This window comes from Ricinus communis, chromosome 7 (assembly GCF_019578655.1).
Source record: "Ricinus communis isolate WT05 ecotype wild-type chromosome 7, ASM1957865v1, whole genome shotgun sequence".
NCBI lineage: Eukaryota > Viridiplantae > Streptophyta > Magnoliopsida > Malpighiales > Euphorbiaceae > Ricinus > Ricinus communis.
The window spans coordinates 5492181-5515518 of record NC_063262.1 but is presented as its reverse complement, the minus strand read 5'-3'; the positions used below and the strand labels follow the sequence as shown (position 1 = coordinate 5515518).

The 23338-nt window shown below is 27.5% G+C and overlaps 1 protein-coding gene and 1 pseudogene across 3 annotated transcripts; both read right to left on the bottom strand.

Moving 5' to 3' along the window:
• Positions 1–953: 953 nt before the first annotated feature.
• LOC8261809 lies at positions 954–9194 on the bottom strand (annotated as a pseudogene).
• Positions 9195–13666: 4472 nt separating this feature from the next.
• Positions 13667–19823, bottom strand: LOC8259683 (probable rhamnogalacturonate lyase B). Of its 3 annotated transcripts, none has more exons than XM_015724204.2 (16): positions 19394–19823; positions 19156–19263; positions 17305–17383; positions 16935–17056; positions 16751–16801; positions 16497–16616; positions 16277–16396; positions 16043–16178; positions 15670–15840; positions 15396–15554; positions 15086–15283; positions 14808–14949; positions 14539–14698; positions 14325–14441; positions 14099–14225; positions 13667–13996 (listed from the first exon to the last, which is right to left on the bottom strand). In XM_015724204.2, exons 2-16 carry the CDS (start codon positions 19233–19235, stop codon positions 13757–13759), a joined length of 2022 nt encoding a protein of 673 aa, XP_015579690.2. In that variant the 5' UTR covers positions 19236–19263; positions 19394–19823; the 3' UTR covers positions 13667–13756. The 3 variants fall into 3 exon arrangements, with proteins under 3 accessions (XP_015579690.2, XP_048232265.1, XP_048232264.1); XM_048376308.1 differs by having other exon boundaries at positions 19161–19263; positions 19394–19821; XM_048376307.1 differs by lacking the exon at positions 19394–19823 and having other exon boundaries at positions 19156–19283.
• Positions 19824–23338: the final 3515 nt, after the last annotated feature.

Sequence of the window (23338 nt, the reverse complement as noted above, 5' to 3'; positions counted from 1 at the left end):
CACAAAACTATAAAGTTATAGAGGACTCTTTAAAATTTCCATAGACACCAATTAAGCTTAATTTGGACTTATATAACCCATGTTATGCCTAAAATACAGAACATCAAGGTTGCTGGAATTTTGACAGTTTTCTATCTTAACATACTTAAACTTAAATCAAGCTTAATCTTTATGCAATCATTCAATACTCTACTAATTCATGATTATCAGACCTTTAATTAATCAATGAGAGCATCAAATGAAGTTTTTCCAATTTGTAATCAAGAACCCTAATGACAAATTAATAACACTCAAGTAACAACTTACCAATTTCAGCTTTTGGGTTGCTAATATGCTTAAATCCTTTAGAGAGCTTGGCTCCTTCAATAGTTGGCAAAATCCTATCTTAATCTTAAGTTTTTCTAGGTATTCCACTCCTCTCTCTTATTCCAAATTTTGTGTTTTTGGCCTTTTACGAATTTTAGAGAAATGAAGAGGTAAAATGAGCTTGCTCATGGTTCCAATTTCCAATATTCCTCTATTAATGCCACCATCTACTAAACTATTTTTATCACCCTAAATTAATTCTTACTAACCATATATAGGTACTAACTTTTAATTGTATCTTTTAAGTCCAATCTATTTACCCAACCTTCAACTATTGGTTCAATTAAGTCTTAACGCTTAATACATATAACCCAAGTACTTAATCAACTTATGTAAATTAATAATCTAATATCATGCTTCTTATTCTCTACTTATAATTAATATATATCTGTTTTCATAAAATAAAAATATCATTGATATACCATCATATGCCCAATGATTAAATGTAAATGCACATAACATGGATGATGAGAAAATGCAGGCGTTACATAAAATCCAAGGTACTGGAGTACGTAGATTTCATTTAACTTGGAAAACATGAACAAATATCTGGAACACTATTGCCAACGTAAACTTTTTCCAATTACTCAGCTCTGTATGGGCCCTTCTAGACGAATGTAGTCATACATGAGACCATTATAAGGGGCAATACTTGTTGACTGAGTAAGATAAACTGTGTTCTTCCCTTTGAGAAGTTGATCACTGGGTACACTAATGCTATATAACCAGTATAATCCATGAAGTCCATGTCTTGCAATTGCATTGTCCTTCCCTATTAATCCTGTTGTAAATAGAGGTCGACTTGCACTCGGGTCGTTCAGTCGCACCTTTTCAACACAGTGTAAGATGTTCATTTAGCAAAATATACGGTAGAAATGGAGTCATTGTTGTCTCTGCAAAATTAATTTTACTACTAATTATAATCGTCAATATGTAGCAAAACAGGTTTTGTATACCTCTAATCTAGCTGCACAGGCTGATGCTAAAGATAATTGGAGGGTGTAATCTCCAATCTGCCTCACTTCTTTTAGCTCAAAAATTATTTTCCATGTGGTTGGTTCGTAAACGTCTTTTCCTTTGCTTCTGCAATGCAAAAAGTAACATAAAAAAAAATCACTAAATTCAGCTCTATAAAATAAAAATGCTCATTGACATTCTTTAATGGTGTCATAGTTATTTTACGAAAGATTTCAAAATCTATATAGCGCATTCATCTTAATTGAATAAATAGGTTATCAACGAAAATAAATAACAAGGGTTTGAATTAGAAAGTTAAAATGTATAAAGCACCTGGGAACATGAGCAAAGAACCAATCTCGACTGTAATCACTAGTGGTCACATTATATAAGAGATCAGATTTAGGATACAAATCAGTATATCTTTGCCATAATCCATACTGCCTAAACCTGTATCCATTGAAAGAAGCGTCAGTACATATATTTGTTAATTAGGGTAAAGATTTTAATAGAAAGCACTGTTGATGAGAGCTAACTTGTCATGTGTGATGTATAATTTATTTATGAGATGTGGTTCTGGGTCTGGTACAAAGAACTCAGCAGCAGAGCGATCAGGGATTCCTATTTCCCAAAGTGTAGGACCATTTCTAGGAGGTTGACATTTCAGGACACCCAAATTGATGTTGCTTCCTGCATTTAGCAATGTAATGAATCAAATGTAAATATAATGTAAATGTACATGGTTATGAGTTTTGACCATTTACACCGGTCTATCTCTACATTCTTAAAATTCTACTAAAGAACTTTTCTAATTTATATTTGATTTATCATTCTTTTATAAAAGTTTTTAAATATAAATTAGCGAAGAAGTAAATTAATTAGAGTCTAACAATTAAGGAACAAAAAAGGAATTTAAGAAAACTAGACCGATCAAGACTTAAACTAACTCAATAATTGAACCAATCCATTTTATTGAATTGATTTATCTATTAATCTGAATATATACTTGTTCTAATTAGATTTAATTAAATTTCATATAAATTCGATCTAATTTTCGAACCATAATCAATCTAAATTTGTGAGTTGTGCAAATTTTGATCACATGTCCTACAAAAAAAATATTATTTTATCAGAATGAGCCTTATGAGTGGTTGATTGACGGATTATCCATAAAAGAGAAAGAAATTTGACATTATGGTTCATAAATTTATTTTTTTATTTTCTTTTATATTTTTATGAAGTATTGAAAATACATATCCATGTGATTTAGTTTTCATAATTCAAAAGGTAAGATATATGCATATTCATAAATAATTCAAGTCGGAGAAACTTCATATCCATGTGATTTTATTTCCATGAACGATTTCAGCCCTTGAACTTTGTGATTTACAAAGATTCCATGAACTCAAGGCCTATTGATTATTTGTATTTTATACTAATTCTATTTTTTTACTTGTAATTACAATGATATCCTTCCTAGAAGGAAACTTTCAGAAAGGAAAAATAAAATCAATGTCATTTAGACCATTTATATGTCCTTCCTAGAATTCATAGACGTCTGTAATCACAATGATATCAATGTTATTTCAGATGTTTACTATTGATTATTTGTATTTTATATATAATACTTAATTATTATCAGTAGAGTCAGCATAGAAGTTGCTTGGCGGATATTTCTGGTGGGTTACCTGGGACTGATCAATAGAGACTACAATTAGAATTCAATTAGAATTCCTAATTTAGAACTCTCTCCATCTAAGAGTCTTTTCTAGCAAACCAAATTTCTAGGGGTGGTTAGTTAGAACTTTTCATTAAATAAATTACTTTTATTTATTAAATTTTTGTATCTATTTTTAAAATTTAATTAGTAGTACCTGATAATTATAAAATTCAATCATAAAATTTTAATTTATATAAATAATTAAAAATTATGTATAAATTTATTGACAATTTATATTATTATAAAATATATAAAATAAATAAATTATTTAATAATTTATAATTAAAAAATAAACTTATAATGGTGGTAGGTGCCACAATGATATACTCTAGCAAAACCTGTAAAATTTGGGCGTTGGATTCCGTACAAAATTTCTTGGCAATTTTTATAAAGAAAAAAATTGTTTGATATCATATCAAACTCATATTAGTTCACTTTATTTTTTCTTTTCTTTTCTCTTAATTTTTAACTCTATTTTATCTTATGAACAAAAAAATGAGAAAAAAACAAAATAATATATATGAATAAATATAAGTATAAGATACCTGCTTTAATGGAAATTTGTCCATGAAATTTGTAATCCCCTATGAAACCAGGAACCCATGCATACAAATTATATTCTCCAGCTCGGATATTCTTAATTACAAAATTTCCTTTGCTATTAGCTTGAGTCCAAAATTGATAACCCTGAAATATAATCACAGTTAAGAAGCAAGAAAATTAATTAGTGTTTCATTGTGCTTTAAAGGATATATTTTTCAAGTTTGCACTACTTAAAAAGAGTGAGAGTAGAATCTCAATTATATTTATACCTTGGTTTCAAATTGCCAAGAGCCTGCCTCCCCTGGCGCTGCAAGCCCCACATAAGCCAAACTTGCCAATGTTGAGTTGCCTCTGAAGAGTTAAAAATTTTCAAACAAGAAAATGTACTTTTCATCAGTGATCAATGCTATTTGCTAGCCAGAGGGCAATTGCCCCTTGTTTCGAAAAATTATATTAAAATAAAAATAAAACGTCTACCTCTTTAATTATAAATTTCAATTTTACCCTGTTTAAAAGGGGGTGAGCAGAAATTATTTTAAATGAAAAACCAAATTAAACCAATGAAATTAAATGATTCAATTTAACTCTTTAACAATTTAGCTCATTTTTTTAATTTTAATTTTAATTTTATATGTTTTGGTTACTTCATATCAATTCTATTTTTTTATGATTAAAAAATCAAAATAATTAAATTAAAACAGAAATAAAATATATATTAATTATATTTTTACTCTGAATCAGTACACATTAATTTTACATGCGGGCAAAGACACCTTAGTTAAGCTCAATTTTTTTCATAAATTATTAGTTCGATTCTATTTTTAAAAAATCAACAATTCATATTTGACTAGTTCAATTTAGAACTAAAATAAAATTGACTAGTGCTTGCTCCTACTATTTGCAATTCAAGATCTTAAAGTTAACATAGAGTATAGAATTTATCTCACTCATTCTGCACCGTCAATTGTCCTTCAATAGTTCCTCGCTTATCTGAATGGGCAAAATCTTTAGATTGAGGAAAATTGTATGGCCAATTTTCAATTTCTTTTAACGCCTAATCACGAAAAATAATTTCATATACATCTATATATATTTACAAGCAAATTTCATGGAAAAATGTCATGATATCTGCAACATCTATATGCTATTGTAGAAGTTTTCCAAGAGAGAAAGAAGAAATGCCTGAATTTATATCTATACCTGACTCTTAGCATCCTCCCAAAATTTTATGTATCCTTTTTTAGTTGGAAAGGAATTGAGATACACAAAAACAGGGCCAAATACTTTTTTCCATGGCTCTCCATTTCGATATTTTGTGTCAATTTCGTCCCCAGCATAATGAAGACTAGTGAACATCTGCACTTATGAAAAATTGTTGATTAATCTTGATTAGTTTGATAAATCATAGTTAGCTAAATGTTCACTAACTTGTATGCATGGGTGAAATACCCCAGTAATTATATGGAAATAGTGTTAATATTTACTATATGAACTAGTATGAGTGTGCTTAACGAGTATTTTTGGATATATAGATACAGATGCCACTATCATATTTATTTCCTACCATCACCATTAACATTCAAGAAAATATGTATAAGGATGTAATCTGTAAAATTACATAGAAGCTCACATCATCACATCTTTTTATAAGGTGAATAAAGATAAAATTTCAGGGATAAATATGAAAAACATAATTTATGATTTTATTTCTAACATTTTAAGCATATGTTTTCTTTTTAGACAAAAAAATTATCTGGTTACTAATTGTCACAAAAATAAGAATGTCACCGGTAAAAAGTTTTTATTTATAAGAATTCAACTATTTTCACTTCGATTAACCATCATAATCATTTTTTCCATCTTTGGTAATATGAGTTTGGAATTTAACAACTCTTAACTTTGTTGTTTGATCGTTAAATTAATATTTTCGGATTAATAGCTGCTTCACCACGACTTGGTGTTCAAATAATGAAATTATAAGTTATTAAACTCTAAATCCACATTATTAAAATTTATTTATTGCAATTACGATTTATAATCACATAATGTTTTTATCTAAAATAAAAATATATACTTAAAATTACAAAAACATAAATTAAATTGATTTTTTTTTGTTATTTTCTTTTATTTTATACTCAGTTGTAGTAGGCAATTTAGACTTTCTTTGATAATAATATATGTACACTGTTAATATATATATGTAATCTTGTTAATGCATTCTGTTGAAATCATCACTGCCTCTCTCTATTACTAAAAAATTCCAATATCATTATCAAAATTTCTAGCTGTACTAATCACTTAATTTCACCGACATTAGTTAGAAGAGTCGATAATTGAAATTAATACTCTAATAACTGACATAAATAGGTTATAAATATAGCTATCGGTTATTGTATTTGAGTGATTTGAAAGTGAGAATTAAAGTGGGTTAGAGAATATTGTGTGCAAAAGAGTGAAGTGAGAGGTAAAAAACATGTGTGGGTCTTTGAAAGTTTTGTTTGTCTAGAAGGTGTTGTTAAATACAATCAAGAGTGCATTATTTCAAGTTAAGTCCTTTTATTCTACACACCCAACTAATATTTTTTACCAATTCAGGTCTAACCGGCTTAGTAAAGTTTTCTTTATCCTTGAAATTTAAGATCTCATTTTCTAAATTTCTCTCACCTTACTAACATTAACAACTAAGACGTAATAAAAAGACAACTAAATTTTTTGAGATTATAGTAAAAATAATCGAGTATAGAATGGACTTACAGATAGAATGACTGGACCAGTGTGGGAGGTGAGATCTTGCCTGGTGGGACCACCACTACAGAACTCATCACTGGGTCGGATCATCCAAAATCCAACAGGTGGATCATCTGCTATCCATCCATGAACCTTGCTATCTTTGAGTTCCATTGCATATTGGTACTTGTCATCCACCTATTAACCCATTTCCATCCACTCAATTACCACAACAAAAGGCAAGACCCATATAGATTGGTTTCAAATCTATTCAATCCGACCCGATTTTACAGTTAGTTAAAAAAAATATAATTTAGACTTTTAATCAAACAACTTATTAATATAACTCAATGAATAAATTGAAATAAAAAAGAAAAAACAGAAGAAGAAAAAGGTAAAGATTTCACCTCTCCAGTAAGTCGAGAATTTTTTGGATGGGTTAAGAGAACAGCCTCAGGGTATGCAAGAGGCTGGCCGTTCTGACGGTCTTGGAGAGTTGGCATAATCCTATGCTTGTCATCGGATATCACCATGTAATTAAACCTACGCATTTCAATTCATACATAATATATATTATTATCTCACAAGTGCTTTTCCAAGGTTTAAGCTAACAAATAAAACAAAACCTAAAGCCAATTTTCACTTATCAAGCTCAGCTACTTTAACATATTATTATTATTATATTTTCTATATTCTGAGGGTTTAAAAGTGAGGGCATTCAAGATCCAACTCATAATTATCAAATAGAAATATCTCTTTTGTGGGGGAATTTAGTTTTGGGTTTATTACAAATGTTTTCACTGGACAGGTTAGATAGATCTCAGTTATACTTTATGCTATGTCTATATTTATTAACATTAAAAAAAATAGAAGAAAAAATGAAATAAAATAAAAAATAAATATATTAATTTACTATATCGATTTTATTTAAAAATTCTACCTATTTTGTAGAACTTAATTCTGCTATAACTAATTTTACGTAAATTTGATTATATAAAATTTTAAATTAACTTTGACTTCATTTAAAACATATAAATTTTAAATTTGCAAATAGATTTTATAAATTTTATAAATTTTAACCAATATAATATTAGTCTATTATGCATATCAATATTAAACTGCACATAAGATTTTGTCAAAACTATTATAAGTGTTCAATTAGAAAGTAATCTAGCGTTTTCACTATAGAGAATTAAAAAGAATCGAGTTTAAATTTTCTTGTCATTTAAATAAAAAATTCATTACTTTATTAGTGAATTTAAATTGCATTATCAGGATTTATTTGCTCAAATAAAAGAAATAAAAATTAAAAAAATAAAAATTATGCAACACTTTCCTATTGACATATTGCATCATAGAACCCATTTCACACCACTAATTATTAATTCCTATATTTTGTGTTGCATGCTAGAATCAATTTTATAATTTATTATAGCAAATGACTAATTCGATTCACTAAATTCATATTCATCAATGAAATGTTAGCTTCATAAAATAAATGTATTATGCGATCTCAAGCAATACAAATATATAAAGAAAATACAAAAACAGTGTTAAATATAATAATAATGGTGTTATTTAATTACTTGTCACGAGGTTTGAAAACAATTCTAATTTGATCCATGTTCACATCTGGCCATCCTTTCAGCCGTTCCATTATACCATAAGCATAGAACCCTGAACTCCCACGACGCACTATAAACCTGCAAAACCCTCACATTACATTAACTAAATTTTATATTATTAATGTTAATTGATCATTTTAGACATATTTAAAAAAATTTGAAAAAAGAAAAGAAAGAGAGAGAGAGAGAGAGAGAGATATATATATATATATAGAATGGAAAGAAATCTAAACCTTTTGTCTACATTTAGAGGCACTTGGGAGTTGTTCTTGGAAATTCCCCATTGTGTACTGAATGAAACTTCCACTTGGTTCTCGTTTTCCATAATAACACTATAATGTGTTCCTGGCAACCTACGAATTTTTCATGACGACTTAATTTCATTTTGAAATCAATTTACTTAGGTAAAACATATTTTTCTCATATGGTTAGTGGGTAAAGTAGGAGAGAGTTTTACTTGTCAATGTTTTCCTTCTCTCCTGGCTTGTACCAAACAACATCCCAGTACCTAGATGGTTATATAGTTGAAATTTTTTGTTAGTGAATCTAATTAGTACAATTTTTAAGGACATAAAAAAACATAAATACTTTTAGCAAAAGTGGAATACAAAATGTATATACATACCCTCGGTTCTCTTCTGTATTTTTGCTTTCGAGTACATTTTCAATATTATTATATTTTATTCCGGTTACAAATCCATATGGTTTTGACAATGTAACTTGAACAATTCCATTATCGATCACCACCTACGATAAAAATATACAATTAGGATTTCCAAATGCTGCTCTCTATTTTCATGATTCATCGTAAAATGTTTTTATGCTTCACATCTTATGTTTAATTATTATGAACCCAAAGTAGAAAAAGAAATTGGAGAAACAAGAAAAGTTGAATGATTACATGTTGAGGGTCCTTTTCATGAAGCTGTACTCCAGGGGACGAGCTGTTGCTCGGAATTCTCCTGCACAAAACAAGAAGAAAATATATTTTTTAATTACTACAAAACATGATAGCAATTAGCAAAGAATAAAATTGACATAGAAATGAAAACTAAGTTCACAAAAAAGAAACCCCAATTGAACTTCTTACCTGTGGGATATTAGTGGAGAACCAAAACTCACTTGCAAAAGATTTGGTAGCCATATGCATGCAAGTAATCCTAAAATAAAAGAGGAGTACTTCATATTTGATGTGGCAAGGCAAAATTTTGAAGGACAAACACCAAGCAAGTCACTCAGTTTGTACACTATAGGAAAGTACAGAACTGAAATATAGAGTGATTAACAATTCTTAGATGTTTCTGTGATTTATATAGCAAGTTGAAAATATTGAGAGAGATTCCCAGCCTGGCTTTGTCATATAGAAATTGACTGCCCTCTAAAAACTATGCCAAATTAGCTTTAAAGAAATATATGTAAAGTTGGCTAAGCAAATTAATAACATAGAGTGCCTTTTGTGATTTAAAATTTCTTAGATTCACTAATTATGACAGGATTCTTAAGCACAATCATAAATTGACAACAAAATCACTTGGTTTACCTATTATATGGCAAAGACATTAAACGCAGAGAAAAAGGAAGGTCCACAGAATATTCTATGTTTTTATATTATATAACCTAACTTCTATTTCTTTTAAGAAAAAAAGATTAATTGAGTTTTAAAATCAACCATAGTATATTTTTAAAAGATAATAATAATAATAATAATAATAATAATAATAATAAGAGATAATTAAAAATAGTATTTGAACTTATTAATTTGACGATTAAGTGTTTAAAATTTTAAAAGCTACAATTTAGTGTATAAACCTAATAAATGTTTACGATTGAGGTATATAGGAGGTCAACAATATATTACATATTATTCATGTTAGCTTCTTACAAAATGGTATTGCCAATTTGTTAAATTTAATAATAAATTGTTTAAACTTTTAAAAGTTACAATTTAGTGTTTAAGATTAAAAATTGTTAATATTTAAATATATAAAACCAGCCATTATATATATAAGAAAATCTAATATAGACAAATCAAACTTATATTACGTTTTCATAGTCAAAGATAATATTTACATGAAGAAGGGTAAATCTTTCGTATAAACAATAAATATTACAAACATAGATAAATGTATATAGATAAATACTATACATGTCATAAAGAGATATATTAGTAATTAATATTATAGTCAAGATTATTATCTTCAATAATTACCAATTTTGTTTCAAATGTCTGTAGTGATGGGTTGAAGAAGACAATATATTGTTTAAAGTCAGATAAAGATTTTTTTAAAGAAATTAATGAAAATATAGTGAGAATAGTGTATTGATTAGTAAGAACGGTGTTTTGGTCCATTAAAAGTAGATGCTATGTATTTTAAGGTTATAAGTACATAACTCTTATTGATCTGCTATAAACATTTAATTGTAAGTATTTACTAAGTTCACACGTCAAATTGTAACTTATAAAAGTTTACATATTTGATTGTCAAATTTTAACAAGTTCATATACCATTTTTGTAATTATTCAGCTTATGTTATATAGGTTATCAGCTCCATATACTTGAATGTTAATAATTTCTGATTTTATACACTAAATTGTAACTTTTAAAAGGTTAAATACTTAATTCTTAAATTTTAATAAGTTTAGATGTCATTTTTATAATCATTCCTAATAATAATAATAATAATAATAACAATAATAATAATAGTTATTTAGTCATTTAACGCAGTCATATAATATATAAGTAATGAAAACTAAAATTCTTTTGATATGTGTATTTATTTTTCACAATATATTGATATGTAATTTTTATATTTGTTATGTAATTAAATTATTAATTAATAAATTACTTCTAATAAAAACTATTTTAATTCTAAAAATAATATTTTAATTATATTCCTAATTATTATATTAACAAATTAGTTTCCTAATTATTCAATAACTTTTAATCCTAAAAGATAATATACTAATTATATTCTTAAGATATAAAACTAAATTAATGCATAAAAATTCTTTTGCATGGGTTTGACACATAAGTATTATTTTAATATATAATTTTTATATTTATTATATAATTAGTATATTAAATAATAAATTATTTTTAATTAACAATGAGTTTAATATTAAAAAATTATATTTTAATTATATTTTTAATAATATATCAACTAATGAGTTAGTTTTTCAATTATACAATTTTTATCTTAGAAAATAGCAAATATAATATTGATTATATAAGTAGTATTAGTTTTATGCATAATTTAAGAGAAATTATAAATTTGGTGTTTAACTTTCCGTCTTTTCTATTTTGTTTTATCTAAATTATTTTTTGTTCAATTAAGTAAACCTACTAAAAATGCTTAATATAATGTTTCTAAGCCGGTTTTACAGTTAAAGTACCTGTATAACTTATTTTGAATAATAAATTGACTTAAATACCCTCTATTCAAATAATATTATATTTTATTTCTTTTTTTCTTCTTTTTCTATCTATTTTCAACACTTTTTTTAAAAAAATTATTTTTTCTCAAGAAATTAAAAAAAAAAATAGTAATTTTATTTTTTTCATGCATTCAAACAAAAAATTGAAAAATAACTAAATGCTATTTTCTGTTCTTTTATTTTCTTGTATTCACCTCTCTCTCTCTCTCTCTCTATATATATATATATATATATATATATATATATATATATATATGTATATACATTCTCACTCAAAATAATAAGATGAAAGAGAAAAATATCATTCTTTTCTTGAAAACTAGAAAATTTCTAAAAGTAAAAATGAGGAGTAAATTTTTTTTTTTAAACAAATAAATATTTCTAAAAAGTTAATACAATATTTTTATTTTTTTTAGTGCTAAAAAGAGATTTAAAAAAGACCAAAAAACAAGAAAAATAAAAAAAAATAGAAAAAAGGTGTAAGTAATGATGAGTAAGAATATATAAGTTACTTAATGTGTAAATTAAATTAAATTATTAATTTAACTAGTTAAACCTTAAGAGACACGTAATATATAAACCTTAAGAGACACGTAATATATATATATATATATTAGCAGCTTGAACATTTGATTGAATAAAAAAATAATTCAAACACTAAAATAGAAAAAATTAAAAAATTAATGTACTAAATTTATAATTATTCCTATAATTTAATTACAAAATATTTCTAAATAATTTTTATAGTTATTACATCGATTAAATTTTAAAATTTTTATTAAGAAATATAGTTGTAAGTATTTTAAATTACTATTATTTCTCAAAATATAACTAATAAATATACATATTCAAAATTATATTAAATTATTTCAGTAGATTTATTTTATATTAAAATTTATAATCAAAATAATAACAATAGTTGTCCAATGCATCAATTAATAATTAGTAAAAGTAATAATTTATTTACGTGTTGCATGACTGGTTATTATTTTACTAATAAATAATAACATAACATAAGTTCCTAAAAGAATAATAGAATTCTCAATATTTTAATTATTTATCATATTTTAAAAATAATAATAAATTAGAAAATTAGGTGTTTTTCTTAGTAATATTTCTAATATTTTAAGATTTCATTCCCGCAATAGATATAAAAATTATTTTATATTATTTATTCAAAGAAATATAAAAATTCTTTTCATCTTCGGCACAAAGAGAAAAGTAGGGAGTCAATAGCTATTTTTACAAAGGCTAATCTGGTTTTAATATTATCTTTTATAATAATAATACAAATTATTATTATTATTATTATGGAAAAAGGGTCAATTTCTCCTATAAAAATATGTCCAAAGATCAAATATATAATTTAGATTTTTCAATAAATAGTCCCTTAAATTTATGACCAAGGGTCAAATATACTCAATTTTAAATTTTTTCAAAAGTAAAATAACATTAAATGCTTAGGTTTAATTGAATTATAAAAATTAAAAAGAATACTTATTTCATTAATTTACTAATTCAATATCCAGTAATATGTTATACAAGAGCATGTGTAGTAAAATTTAAAATTTATAAGGTTATTAATGAATTAAATATTATTCTTAATTTCTATAATTCAATTAAAATTTAAAGTATTAATATTATTTTATTTTTATTAAAAAATTTTAAATTAAATGTATTTAACTTTTGAATACAAGTTCAAAGAATTATTTGCTGAAAAGTTTAAAATGGATGTATTTGATTTTTGAACATAAATTCAGAGAACTATTTATTAAAAAAATTTAAATTGAATGTATTTAATCTTGCAATAAAATTCAGTGGCAAATTGACCCTTTTGTCCTTATTATTATTATTATTATTATTATTATTTCCTTTCACTGTAAAGTAAACTTCCCAGAAATCAAGGGGGGCAAGCAATCACCCCATATACCGATAACGTGGGTCTTAACACTTTTGCCGAAAAAGGAATTTGTTTCAATTGCCACTGCCGTCGAACAAGTAATTTTTTTTATATTTTATACTCCAAATTTTAATATCCGATAATCTTATATTTATCTTAAACTTAGTTTTTCTTGAATTAGCAAATTTAATTTTCATTGAATATTACGAACAATCTAATTTCAAAAGTCCCATCCACTGCACGGAGTAGAAAAGAATGAATAATTTTGACTCATCCTTAATAAATTATTAATGACCATTCTGGCAATGCTTAAGCTGATCACATAAAAAAAATAAATTATATATTAAAAGAAAATTATAAAACTGAAAAAGAAAAATCTTAATGCGCAGAAAGAAAGAAAAAATGAATAATTTCTATTAATTTTGCTATCTAAACTTGGAAAATGTGAACATGTTCAATGTGGACAAATTTCTAAGTTGATTTTAAGTTTCCGCTGGCCCTTCTAAACGGATGTAATCATACATGACACCGCGGAAGGGGCCATCATTTCTTGCTTGAGTTAAATAAATTATATTTTTTCCATCACGAAGTTGATCACTGGGTACATTAATGGTGAACAACCAGTACAATCCATGAATTCCATGTCTTGCAATGGCATTATCCGTCCCTATTAGCCCTGTCGTGAATAGAGGTCGATTTGAACTCGGGTCATTGAACCGAACCTGTTTTAACACATTGTAGAATTTCCTGTTAGCTAGGTACAACAGTATTGGAAGTATGCTCTAGAATTAGTTGAATATCAATCTATTAGTATATGCATATACCAGGATTTCTGATACAGTAGCTGATGCCAGGGCCAGTTGAAGAGTGTAATTTCCCCCTTGTTTTACACTGTCGAGTTGAAATATAATTTGCCAAGTGGTTGCATCATATGTCTTGTTTCCTATTTCTCTGCAGTGGAAATATATATATATAATATATATTATATATCAGGACTAGAAGTAAGGAAAGTTTTCAGTAAAGAATCAAGAAGGTTTGATTAACAAGTACCTGTTAACATGGGCAAAGAACCAGTCTTGAACGTAGTTACTAACACCAACAGTATATACAAGATCATTATTAGGATATAAATCAGCATATCTTGCCCACAATCCATATTGCCTAAATCTGTACATGTGAAATTCAGTAGTCAGGAATTACTTGAAACGTGATGTTGATGGCAGAAAAGGTCATAAAAAAGATGAAGCAGCTGGTAAGAACTAACTTTTCTGTTGGGTGATCAGTGTATAGCTTGTTCATAAGTGTTGGATATGTGTCCGGCACATAGAACTCAGAAGCAGAACGATCAGGAATGCCTATTTCCCAAAGAGTTGGACCATTTCTTGGAGGATCGTATATAAGGACCCTTAATTGAATCTTGGATCCTGCAGTTAAATTGATTTTACTCGTCTAAATATTAACATGCTTGACTTGTTTTCTGAAAATTCTACTTGTATTATTTGACTAAGAAATAAGAAGAGAGTACTGTTATACCTGGTAAAATGGTGATATCAACGTTATACTTGTAGTCTCCAATAACTCCAGGGACCCATGCGTACAAACTATAGTTCCCAGGTCGAACATTTTTTATGCTGAAAATTCCTTTTCTGCTAGCTCGAGTCCAGAATTGATAACCCTGGTAAAAGAAAAGAAAGAAGAAACATGAAAAAGTAAAAACCATGGGAACTGAATTTGCCTCTGCTAATAAATTCCTAATCTTTCATTTCAGATGATAAGTCAGAAAAGTTAGTGTTCAAACAGTTGTTGAAAACCTTGGAATCCCTCTGCCACGAGCCTGCATATCCTGGTGGAGCCAATCCTACATAAGCAGATCTAGCATACAATAGCCTCTCATTGATGTATCTGTCACGAACTAATAATTGACCCGAAACAGTTCCTCTTTGATCAGAAGAAGGGAATTCCTCAGATTGAACAAAATCGTAAGGCCAGCTTCCGACTTCAACAGACATCTAGTAATTAATAAAACATTAACATATGAGTCAATATATATATATAAATTAGATATTAAACTATTCAATTGAATGATTCTTTGATTATATATAGGGACATGTATATACAAACCTGTGCTTTAGCATCTTCCCAAAGTGCTGAAGAATTATGATCAGTAGGTGACATGGAGTTTAGATAGACAAATACAGGTCCAAGAACTTTTTTCCATGGCTCTCCATTTCTATACTCTGTGTTCAGGTCCTTCCCAGCATAATGATTACTACTAAACATCTGTTGATAAATTGAAGAAGTGTGACAAATTTACCTCATGAACTTTACATTTGCTCAAATTGCAATAAAACCTTCCAATTGCAAACACAGATAAGGAATGTGATAATAGACTTACATTAAGGACAGTAGGCCCGACATGGGAGGTAAGATCTTGTTTCATGGGGCCACCAACGCGAAATTCGTTACTGGGAGTGATCATCCAAAACCCAACAGGTGGGTCATCGGAAGTCCAACCGTGAACCTTGTTGTCTTCATCCTCACATGAGTATTGGTATTTGTCATCTACCTGCACACCCACCAACCCCATATTTAACCAATTTATCTATGAAATTATCGATAATTGCAATTTAATTTGAAGATGTAATTAAGTAAAATAGATTTTTGAAAAGACCCAAACAAAAAAAAAAAGTAAGAAGAAGAATCGTGCATATACAGTCATTGTTTTGTATGTAGTCAAGCAGATAGACATGCAAAATTAAGAGTTTTACCTCTCCTCTAAGTTCTGGGTTAGTCGGGCGGGTTAAGAGAACAGCTTCTGGATAAGCCAGCGGCTGGCCGGTGGCTCGGTCTTCCGGCATTGGCATTATTCTTTGCCTATCATCCGATACCGCCATGAAATGAAACCTGAAAAGTTCTTAAACAACCTGGTTAATTTAATGTATTAATCATCTTGATTCATAATAAGAGAATTGGAGTTGGTTTGTTTAATCAATATTATTTACTTCTCTTGTCGGAGCTTGAAAACGACTCTTATTTGATCCATGTCGACATCGGGCCATCCTTCTAATCTTTCCAATATGGCATATACGTAAAGCCCTGAACAGCCACGCCGCACTATATACCTGCAACAGTTCAGATTTTTTGGTTATATACTATATTAAATGTTAAAATTCGTTCTTTTTTTTTTCTTCTTTTTCTTTTCAGCAAGTGAATAGACGTTACCTTTTGTCAATATTTAAGGGAACCATGGATTTGTCCCTAGATGAGTCCCATTTTTTAGAGAATGAAACCTCTACTTGGTCTTCGTCTGCCATTATTATACTGAAATCTGTCGCTTGTATCCTGATATAAAATTAATGCAGCCATTATATATATATATATACAGTGTCAAGCAAACAGCAGAAGTTTGATTACAGTAGCACAAGAGTTCTTCATTCAGGTATTGATCAATTAAAAATCTTAGTAGATGGCATTACTTGTCAAAGATGTCACTCTCATCTGGTTTGTTCCAGACAACGTCCCAATACCTGAACACAAATGTTTAAAAAGAAAAAAGCATGGTGTGATAATCTTAACAAGTGAAATAATATTAACTTAAAAACTTCCCTTAAAACAATTCTTAAAATAGATTAAAAAATAAATAGTGTAAAGTGTTTATACCCTCGGTTATCATCTTCATTGAGACTTTCAAGCACGTTATCAATTCCTCGGTATTTAATTCCAATGACATTACCATCAGGACTTGACAATGTGACTTCGATGATTCCATTGTCAATGACCACCTGAAACACTTAAATGTCTATAAGCAACTATTCTACAACACAACTATAGATAAATTTTCAGAAGGTTCTAATAAAACATGTTTTAGTTAAAATTTTATTAGGCTAGTTTATAATCTTTAATAAAACATGTTTTATTAAAAGTATTTATGGATCATTACCATCTTTTAAATGGAAAAATTTGAGTAATACATGGAAAAAAAAAAAAGAAGAAGAAGAACAAAATACGATTTTTAATTAAGAATGATTACCCGTTCATGTTTTATTTCTTGCAGCTGCACATGAAAACCGACATCCGAGCTATTTTTGGTCCTTCCTGGATTAATTTTTCTGCAGATGAAGAGAAAGACATATATGATTATGTGATTAGCAACTTAAGTATATAAATAACATGGTGCAATATTTAATAAGTATGTATAATTTATATATTAATTTAGTGTATAAAATAAGGGCATATACTAATATTGGTAAATATATTCTATTTTTTCTTTACCCATTATGGTGAAGCGTTGATTAAACTTAAAGCTCCCCGGTCGTATAACCGTCCACGACCGTTATTATTATTTTAATTATAAAATTAAATTAATAAAATATAATTTTTTAATTTTTAATATTAATCTATAATATTTTAAAAAAATAATAGCAAACTAACTATATCTAAATGTCCTTTTTAATTTTTTTAAAATTTTAAAATTCTAATTGTATAATAATATAAGAATTATTTTAAAAATATTTATTAATTAACTTTAGTATTATATAAATTAATACAATTAATATAATTAATATTACTATTTTTAAATTAAAAATTTATTATATAATAAAAATTAATTTATTATTGAATATAATATTAAAAATATTATCTTCTAGAATTAGAATTATTATCTAATTAGAAAATTAATGTATTGACTTATATAATATTAAAATATAATTAATGTGCTATTTCTTAGAATAGAATTAGTATCATTATCTTATTAGAAAATTATTTATTAGTTAATATAATATTAAAATATAATTAATATTATACTTCTTAGAATTATAGTTAGTGTTTAATTAGAAATGTAACTTATTAATCAATAATTAATAGAAAAAACTGTAAAATTATATATAAGTTTAAATATTATATGTCAAAAATAGTACACATGTCAAAATAAAAATTTTATGTTTAATGAAACCAAACCTTAGTGGACTAGGCAATGGTTCGGAGGTCGGTTCACTTTAAAATATTTTATTCTATATTTTATCACAGTACTTTTATATCTTAGACGGCTATAGAGAAAATTTTAAAAAAGTAAAATTCTCCTACACTAAAACATTTATCCTGCGAAGAAGGCTAGAGGCTAGAGGCCTTTTAGAATTGGAACTAAAGCTAATTCCTAACTTTCAACAATACCCATTTACTAGATGATAAAGAAAAGGCCTAAGAGCTCTCAAGATGCCCATTCTACTGGGACTAGATGAAGGAAAAAGAGGGAGAGGAAGGAAACAAGTAAAGCTTGTCATTAATAAATGGGAGATCAACAAAGACAAAAACAAACAAGAAATAAATTTAGATAGAAGTAACTCAGGGTACCATTCACCACACAAAATGTGACTCTCAAATATTTGGAATAAAAAAGAAAAAGAACAAAACATAAACATAAGAAAACAAAAAGTTCTTCTAGGAATGTCTGCTTTATAATGTTACTGTTGAAACAGTGAACGACATGTGAATCCATATATTATCAACAATAATTTTATTAATTCTCTCTCTGTCTCATCACAATACAAATGTACAGACAAAACTGCACAAAATTTTACCAGAGCACCCAAGTGAAGACAAAAAGATGAAAGGGAAGAGCCACGTGTCACAATCTCAAAGAATTTGGCTTACTATGGTTAATGTTAATAGAAAAGAGAAATCAAAATTTTAAAAAAGCTGATAGAGTTTACAGTCATATGGGTCCTATAAAGTCAATTACTTTTGAGTTATCACAAGTGCATTGGCTTGGTCCATGGTAATGGTATAGACAAAAATTACCGCATATACACAAACACAAAAGCAACAATTAATCCTGCCAATGATGCTAGAGAAAGAAAAACTAGAGATGAGGTTGAGGAAGAACCTAACTGGGGTCTTCACGGAAGAGGCAATGGCGAACAACAAGAAGTAGACTGCAAATCGCCACCCGCCAAGAAAACCCATTTTGTTGTGTCAAGAAAATCCTGCAGAACTAATTAAGAAAAAAGAGGAAAAGAAAGTTTATTGCTTTGGAACAAGAAAAAGAAAACCCAACAGAAGATGCAAGAAAATTGATGAAACAAAAATGATAAAATTACTTGACGGAAAAACAGAAGGCATACCTTGCTTTAACACCAATGTAAGCTTGAAGAAATCTGATTCTGAAAGCAAAAGAAAGTATTACAAATGAAGAGAACTCCAAGGTATATATATATATAATTCGTTTTTTATTTTCTGGAGTTCTCTATCTGTGTGTTTGGTTCGTTATAAATTTTCTTGACCAAGCAAAAATAAATGAATACAAAAACTTGAATGGGAAAGAAAATGGTTCTTTGTGTTGTGCCTCTTTTCTTTTTATATGTTACAATAATGGCTGCATTAAAAATGGTTTTGTACGTTGGTGGTGTTTAAATAGGAAGCTAATGTTCACTGCTTTTTTTGGTGGGTTTCAAGTTTTTCCTTTTCAAGGTAGATTGTGGCATTGTGCTGTCTTTTTAAAATAGGAAAAATAAGAAAATTAGCTCATTGTGTTCTTGGGTCATTAGTTAGAGAGAGAAAGAGAGAGAATCATGTGTGTCTATTGGAAAGTCAGATCAAATTTATGTATAATAAAAGGAAAACACGAGTCAAAGTCCTGACCTTTTTTGTGGGTTTCAGATTTTCTTATTCAAATTCAATGGAGATTAATGTTTCTGCAGTCTCTCATTTCAAGTTTTCCTATTTGAATTTTCCAGGAACGTAAATTCTTCCAAACTCTTTTGTGCACAGTTTTGACACATTCTTAATGTTAGAAAAGAATTGAAGAGGGTATAGAATTCAAAGACTAACTACAATTGATCGGTTGTTTGATAACGGTAAAGGTTGATGGGTGCCTAACATTTTTAGATTTTATTGTGGCAGCTGAAACAAAACCATGACAAAGTTCAATTACATAACATAGAATTTTTTTCTTTAGACTAAATAAAAACGAAGTTTGCAATTTGCATATTACCATAATATAGACAGGGTCCATTATTGTCCTAAAGCATGAAAACTTTATAATTGGATTAAATTGTCAAAAAATTTAACAATTGTTTAATTACATGCTTTTAGCATTATCAAGGGAAAATTGCATGCTTCTACAACCATGAAAGAAAAAAAAATTGTTTTCTTAATCATTTACATTAATTTGTTCCTTTTAGAATCAGTCATCATCTTACAAACATATGTCGACTTTTCTGCAATAAAAAGTCCATTGTAAGATTCTAATAAGCATAAGATTTCACATTGATTCAAGCTTCTACTTATCTCTTGGGTACATTAGAAAGCTCATTCAAGCTTGTATTTACATAACCATTTAATATATTTAAAAATATACTGAGATTTGAATATATATATATATATATATATATATATAATCCGCCAATATTAATAAAAATATATCACTTTTATAATCGAGTAAAAAATGACTTGCGATAATTATACCTCTAAAATCATATAAATGAAAAAACCAACTTGTGAGCCCACTGTTTGGACTACAAAAAGGGAAAAATAAGCTCTATTTCCACTTATAATTAGTGCCTTGAAACACACTCAAAAAAAAGAAAGGGAAAATTGTAACATGGAAGCCACAGCTGCACTTGTTGGCCGGCCTATAAAATGATTCGCAGAACTTTACACTTGGTCTGACTCTGCTAAATAGGGTTTCAGTTTTCTATATGAAACAGAATTATTTAAAGAGGCAATTTTAGGAAAAGGACCACCCAAACAAAAGGAAGTGGGGGGGAGTTTTAGCAGTAGTTTCTTTCTTTTTCTTCAATGTTCAATAGTTTAATGAAACCAAACCTTAGTGGACTAGGCAATGGTTCGGAGGTCGGTTCACTTTAAAATGACATGCAAGAATTAATGTGCTCCCAATATATGTCAAGTGTACGTCATACATTTAACAAAATACTCTCTTTTCTTTTTTATTAGAAAAATATATATAAGCGAGAGAAAGAGAAAAAGAAAGAAATTGAAATTTCTGCATCGATTCAAACCGTTTGTATTAGGTTTTTCTGTAGGTGTTTTGCGTGTCATATAAACTAAATTTATTCTCCGCGGTTTGTCCGGCTAAAATGACTTGCTAAAACAATTATTTAATTTTGATAATAAATGTTTTAGTGATTATATGATATATTTTTATTTTTATATGAAAAATACACATTGAATTAGAAAAAGTTAAAAAAATAAATTGAAATTAGTTATTCTTTTAGTGGTTGATTTATAGAGATATTGTTACAAAAATTCGAGATTTGGATCATATAGATTAGGAAAGGCAACGATACCTACAACGGTACCGTTCGATAAGAGGTGCTCGTACCTAAATCTATTTAAATAAAATTATCTGAATTTATCTCAAATTTATTTAAAGAGTTAAATTCACTATTTGTATGTGTGCAAAATCCGATTAATGCTACTTAAATATTATCCAGATCCATCCAAATCTCTTATATTTTATAATTATAAATATATTTTATAAGTATTAACTGAGTAATAAGTATTGTACCCGCTAAAAACTGTTTCATTTAAATAAATTGGAGTAATAAATAGGTACACATTTAATAAAATTATTTAATATATAAGTATTGATGAAATTAAAAAATAAAAATGGAATTAATTAAAGAACTTATTAGAATAAAGTAAGAATATTAATTAGGCAAAGAAAAAATTTATAAAATTTCAATCAAATAAGAAATCAAAATATAATTAAAATATTAATATTAAACAGGTATACACTATCTATAAATAAAAATTCGAACCCTATCCTAACCCGTCATGAGTATGAAAGATTAAATCCAAATCCACCCAAATTCGATTATATACTTTCCGCATCAGTTTTATTAGGATTGGCTAGAATCCAATACTCGAAAATTTTTAAACCATTGCCGATCTTTGATGTAAATAAAAAGTTGTAGAGAATATTACTATTTCTAAAGAATCTAAAATTAAAATTGGATTACTAATACTATAAAGTTCATCATCGTGCATTTTTTTCTACTTAAAGGTAGATCTTAATTATATATTGAAATTAGAATTCAATCCTAATTTTAATGACTAATTAGGTAATAACCTGATTAATATTCTCACTCGTATAGATCAGGAAGGTTTCAAATTTAAATCTTGTTTACCATCTATTTGATAATTACTGAGAATTTATCATTTTTATGGTTAATATAAGTATAAGCAGGTGATAATAATAGTCCAATATGCTTTCCGTTCCTTCATTGCTATTGACAATTTAGATACTTGACTTAGAGAAATCTTAGAATAACCCTGACCTAATTGCTTGGACCAGCCTTTGAGTTTGAGGCATACAAAGCAGGTAAGTTTTCTTTTGACTATTAATTTGAATAAAAGATTGAATATTTGTCAAAGAGATTAATTGACTAGGGATATTATGAGGTATAACTTGTGCCCACAGTAACTGTGTAGATGACTCATTGTCCAAGTAGAAGTTGTTGTTTTTGGTTGAACAACAGCAGATTCCTTGATGAATTTGTTAACTAACCCCATAACTTGCTTGTTGCCATTTAGTTGGTAAACTGTCCTAATTAATAGATTAAAAACTAGGGTTTCTAAACTTTGCTTGTTCACAAACTTGTAAAGTCAACAAGTTTAACTAACATATACCAGTGCCACATAACTTTTATTTGGATAAATTACATGATTTTTTTTTTACACTAATTCAATCATATGATTAACATCATAATCACTGATCCCAATAAGGAAAAAAAGGATTTGGTAATAGAACATCTACATAGTCTAGAGAAGGGGAAGAGTCAAGTTAATGCATTATGTGTTCTTGTTTTTCACATTTTAAATGCTATCTAAAACAAAGACTTTTCGTATTCAAATTATCATATATTTTTCTTCTTCTTCATTTGCCTAACTGATTTAAAATGTATAAACTTCAAATAATAATAATAAAGATATATCTTCATCTGCCTAGATCAATGATATCATCCATATTTAATATTAATTATTATTAATATTCAATTTTAAATTGATTTCTGTAAACTAAAAGAAAAAGAATTTTAAGGGCGTGT

What these genes read in the sequence shown, in the direction of transcription:
- LOC8259683 (XM_015724204.2), bottom strand. Translation starts at nt 19,235, where the DNA reads ATGGGTTTTCTTGGCGGGTGGCGATTTGCAGTCTACTTCTTGTTGTTC. An exon ending in TCCGTGAAGACCCCAGTTAG is followed by an intron (nt 17,384 to 19,155) that starts GTTCTTCCTCAA and finishes CTTCATCTGCAG; the next exon opens with AAAAATTAATCCAGGAAGGA. An exon ending in AAGAAATAAAACATGAACGG is followed by an intron (nt 17,057 to 17,304) that starts GTAATCATTCTT and finishes TAAGTGTTTCAG; the next exon opens with GTGGTCATTGACAATGGAAT.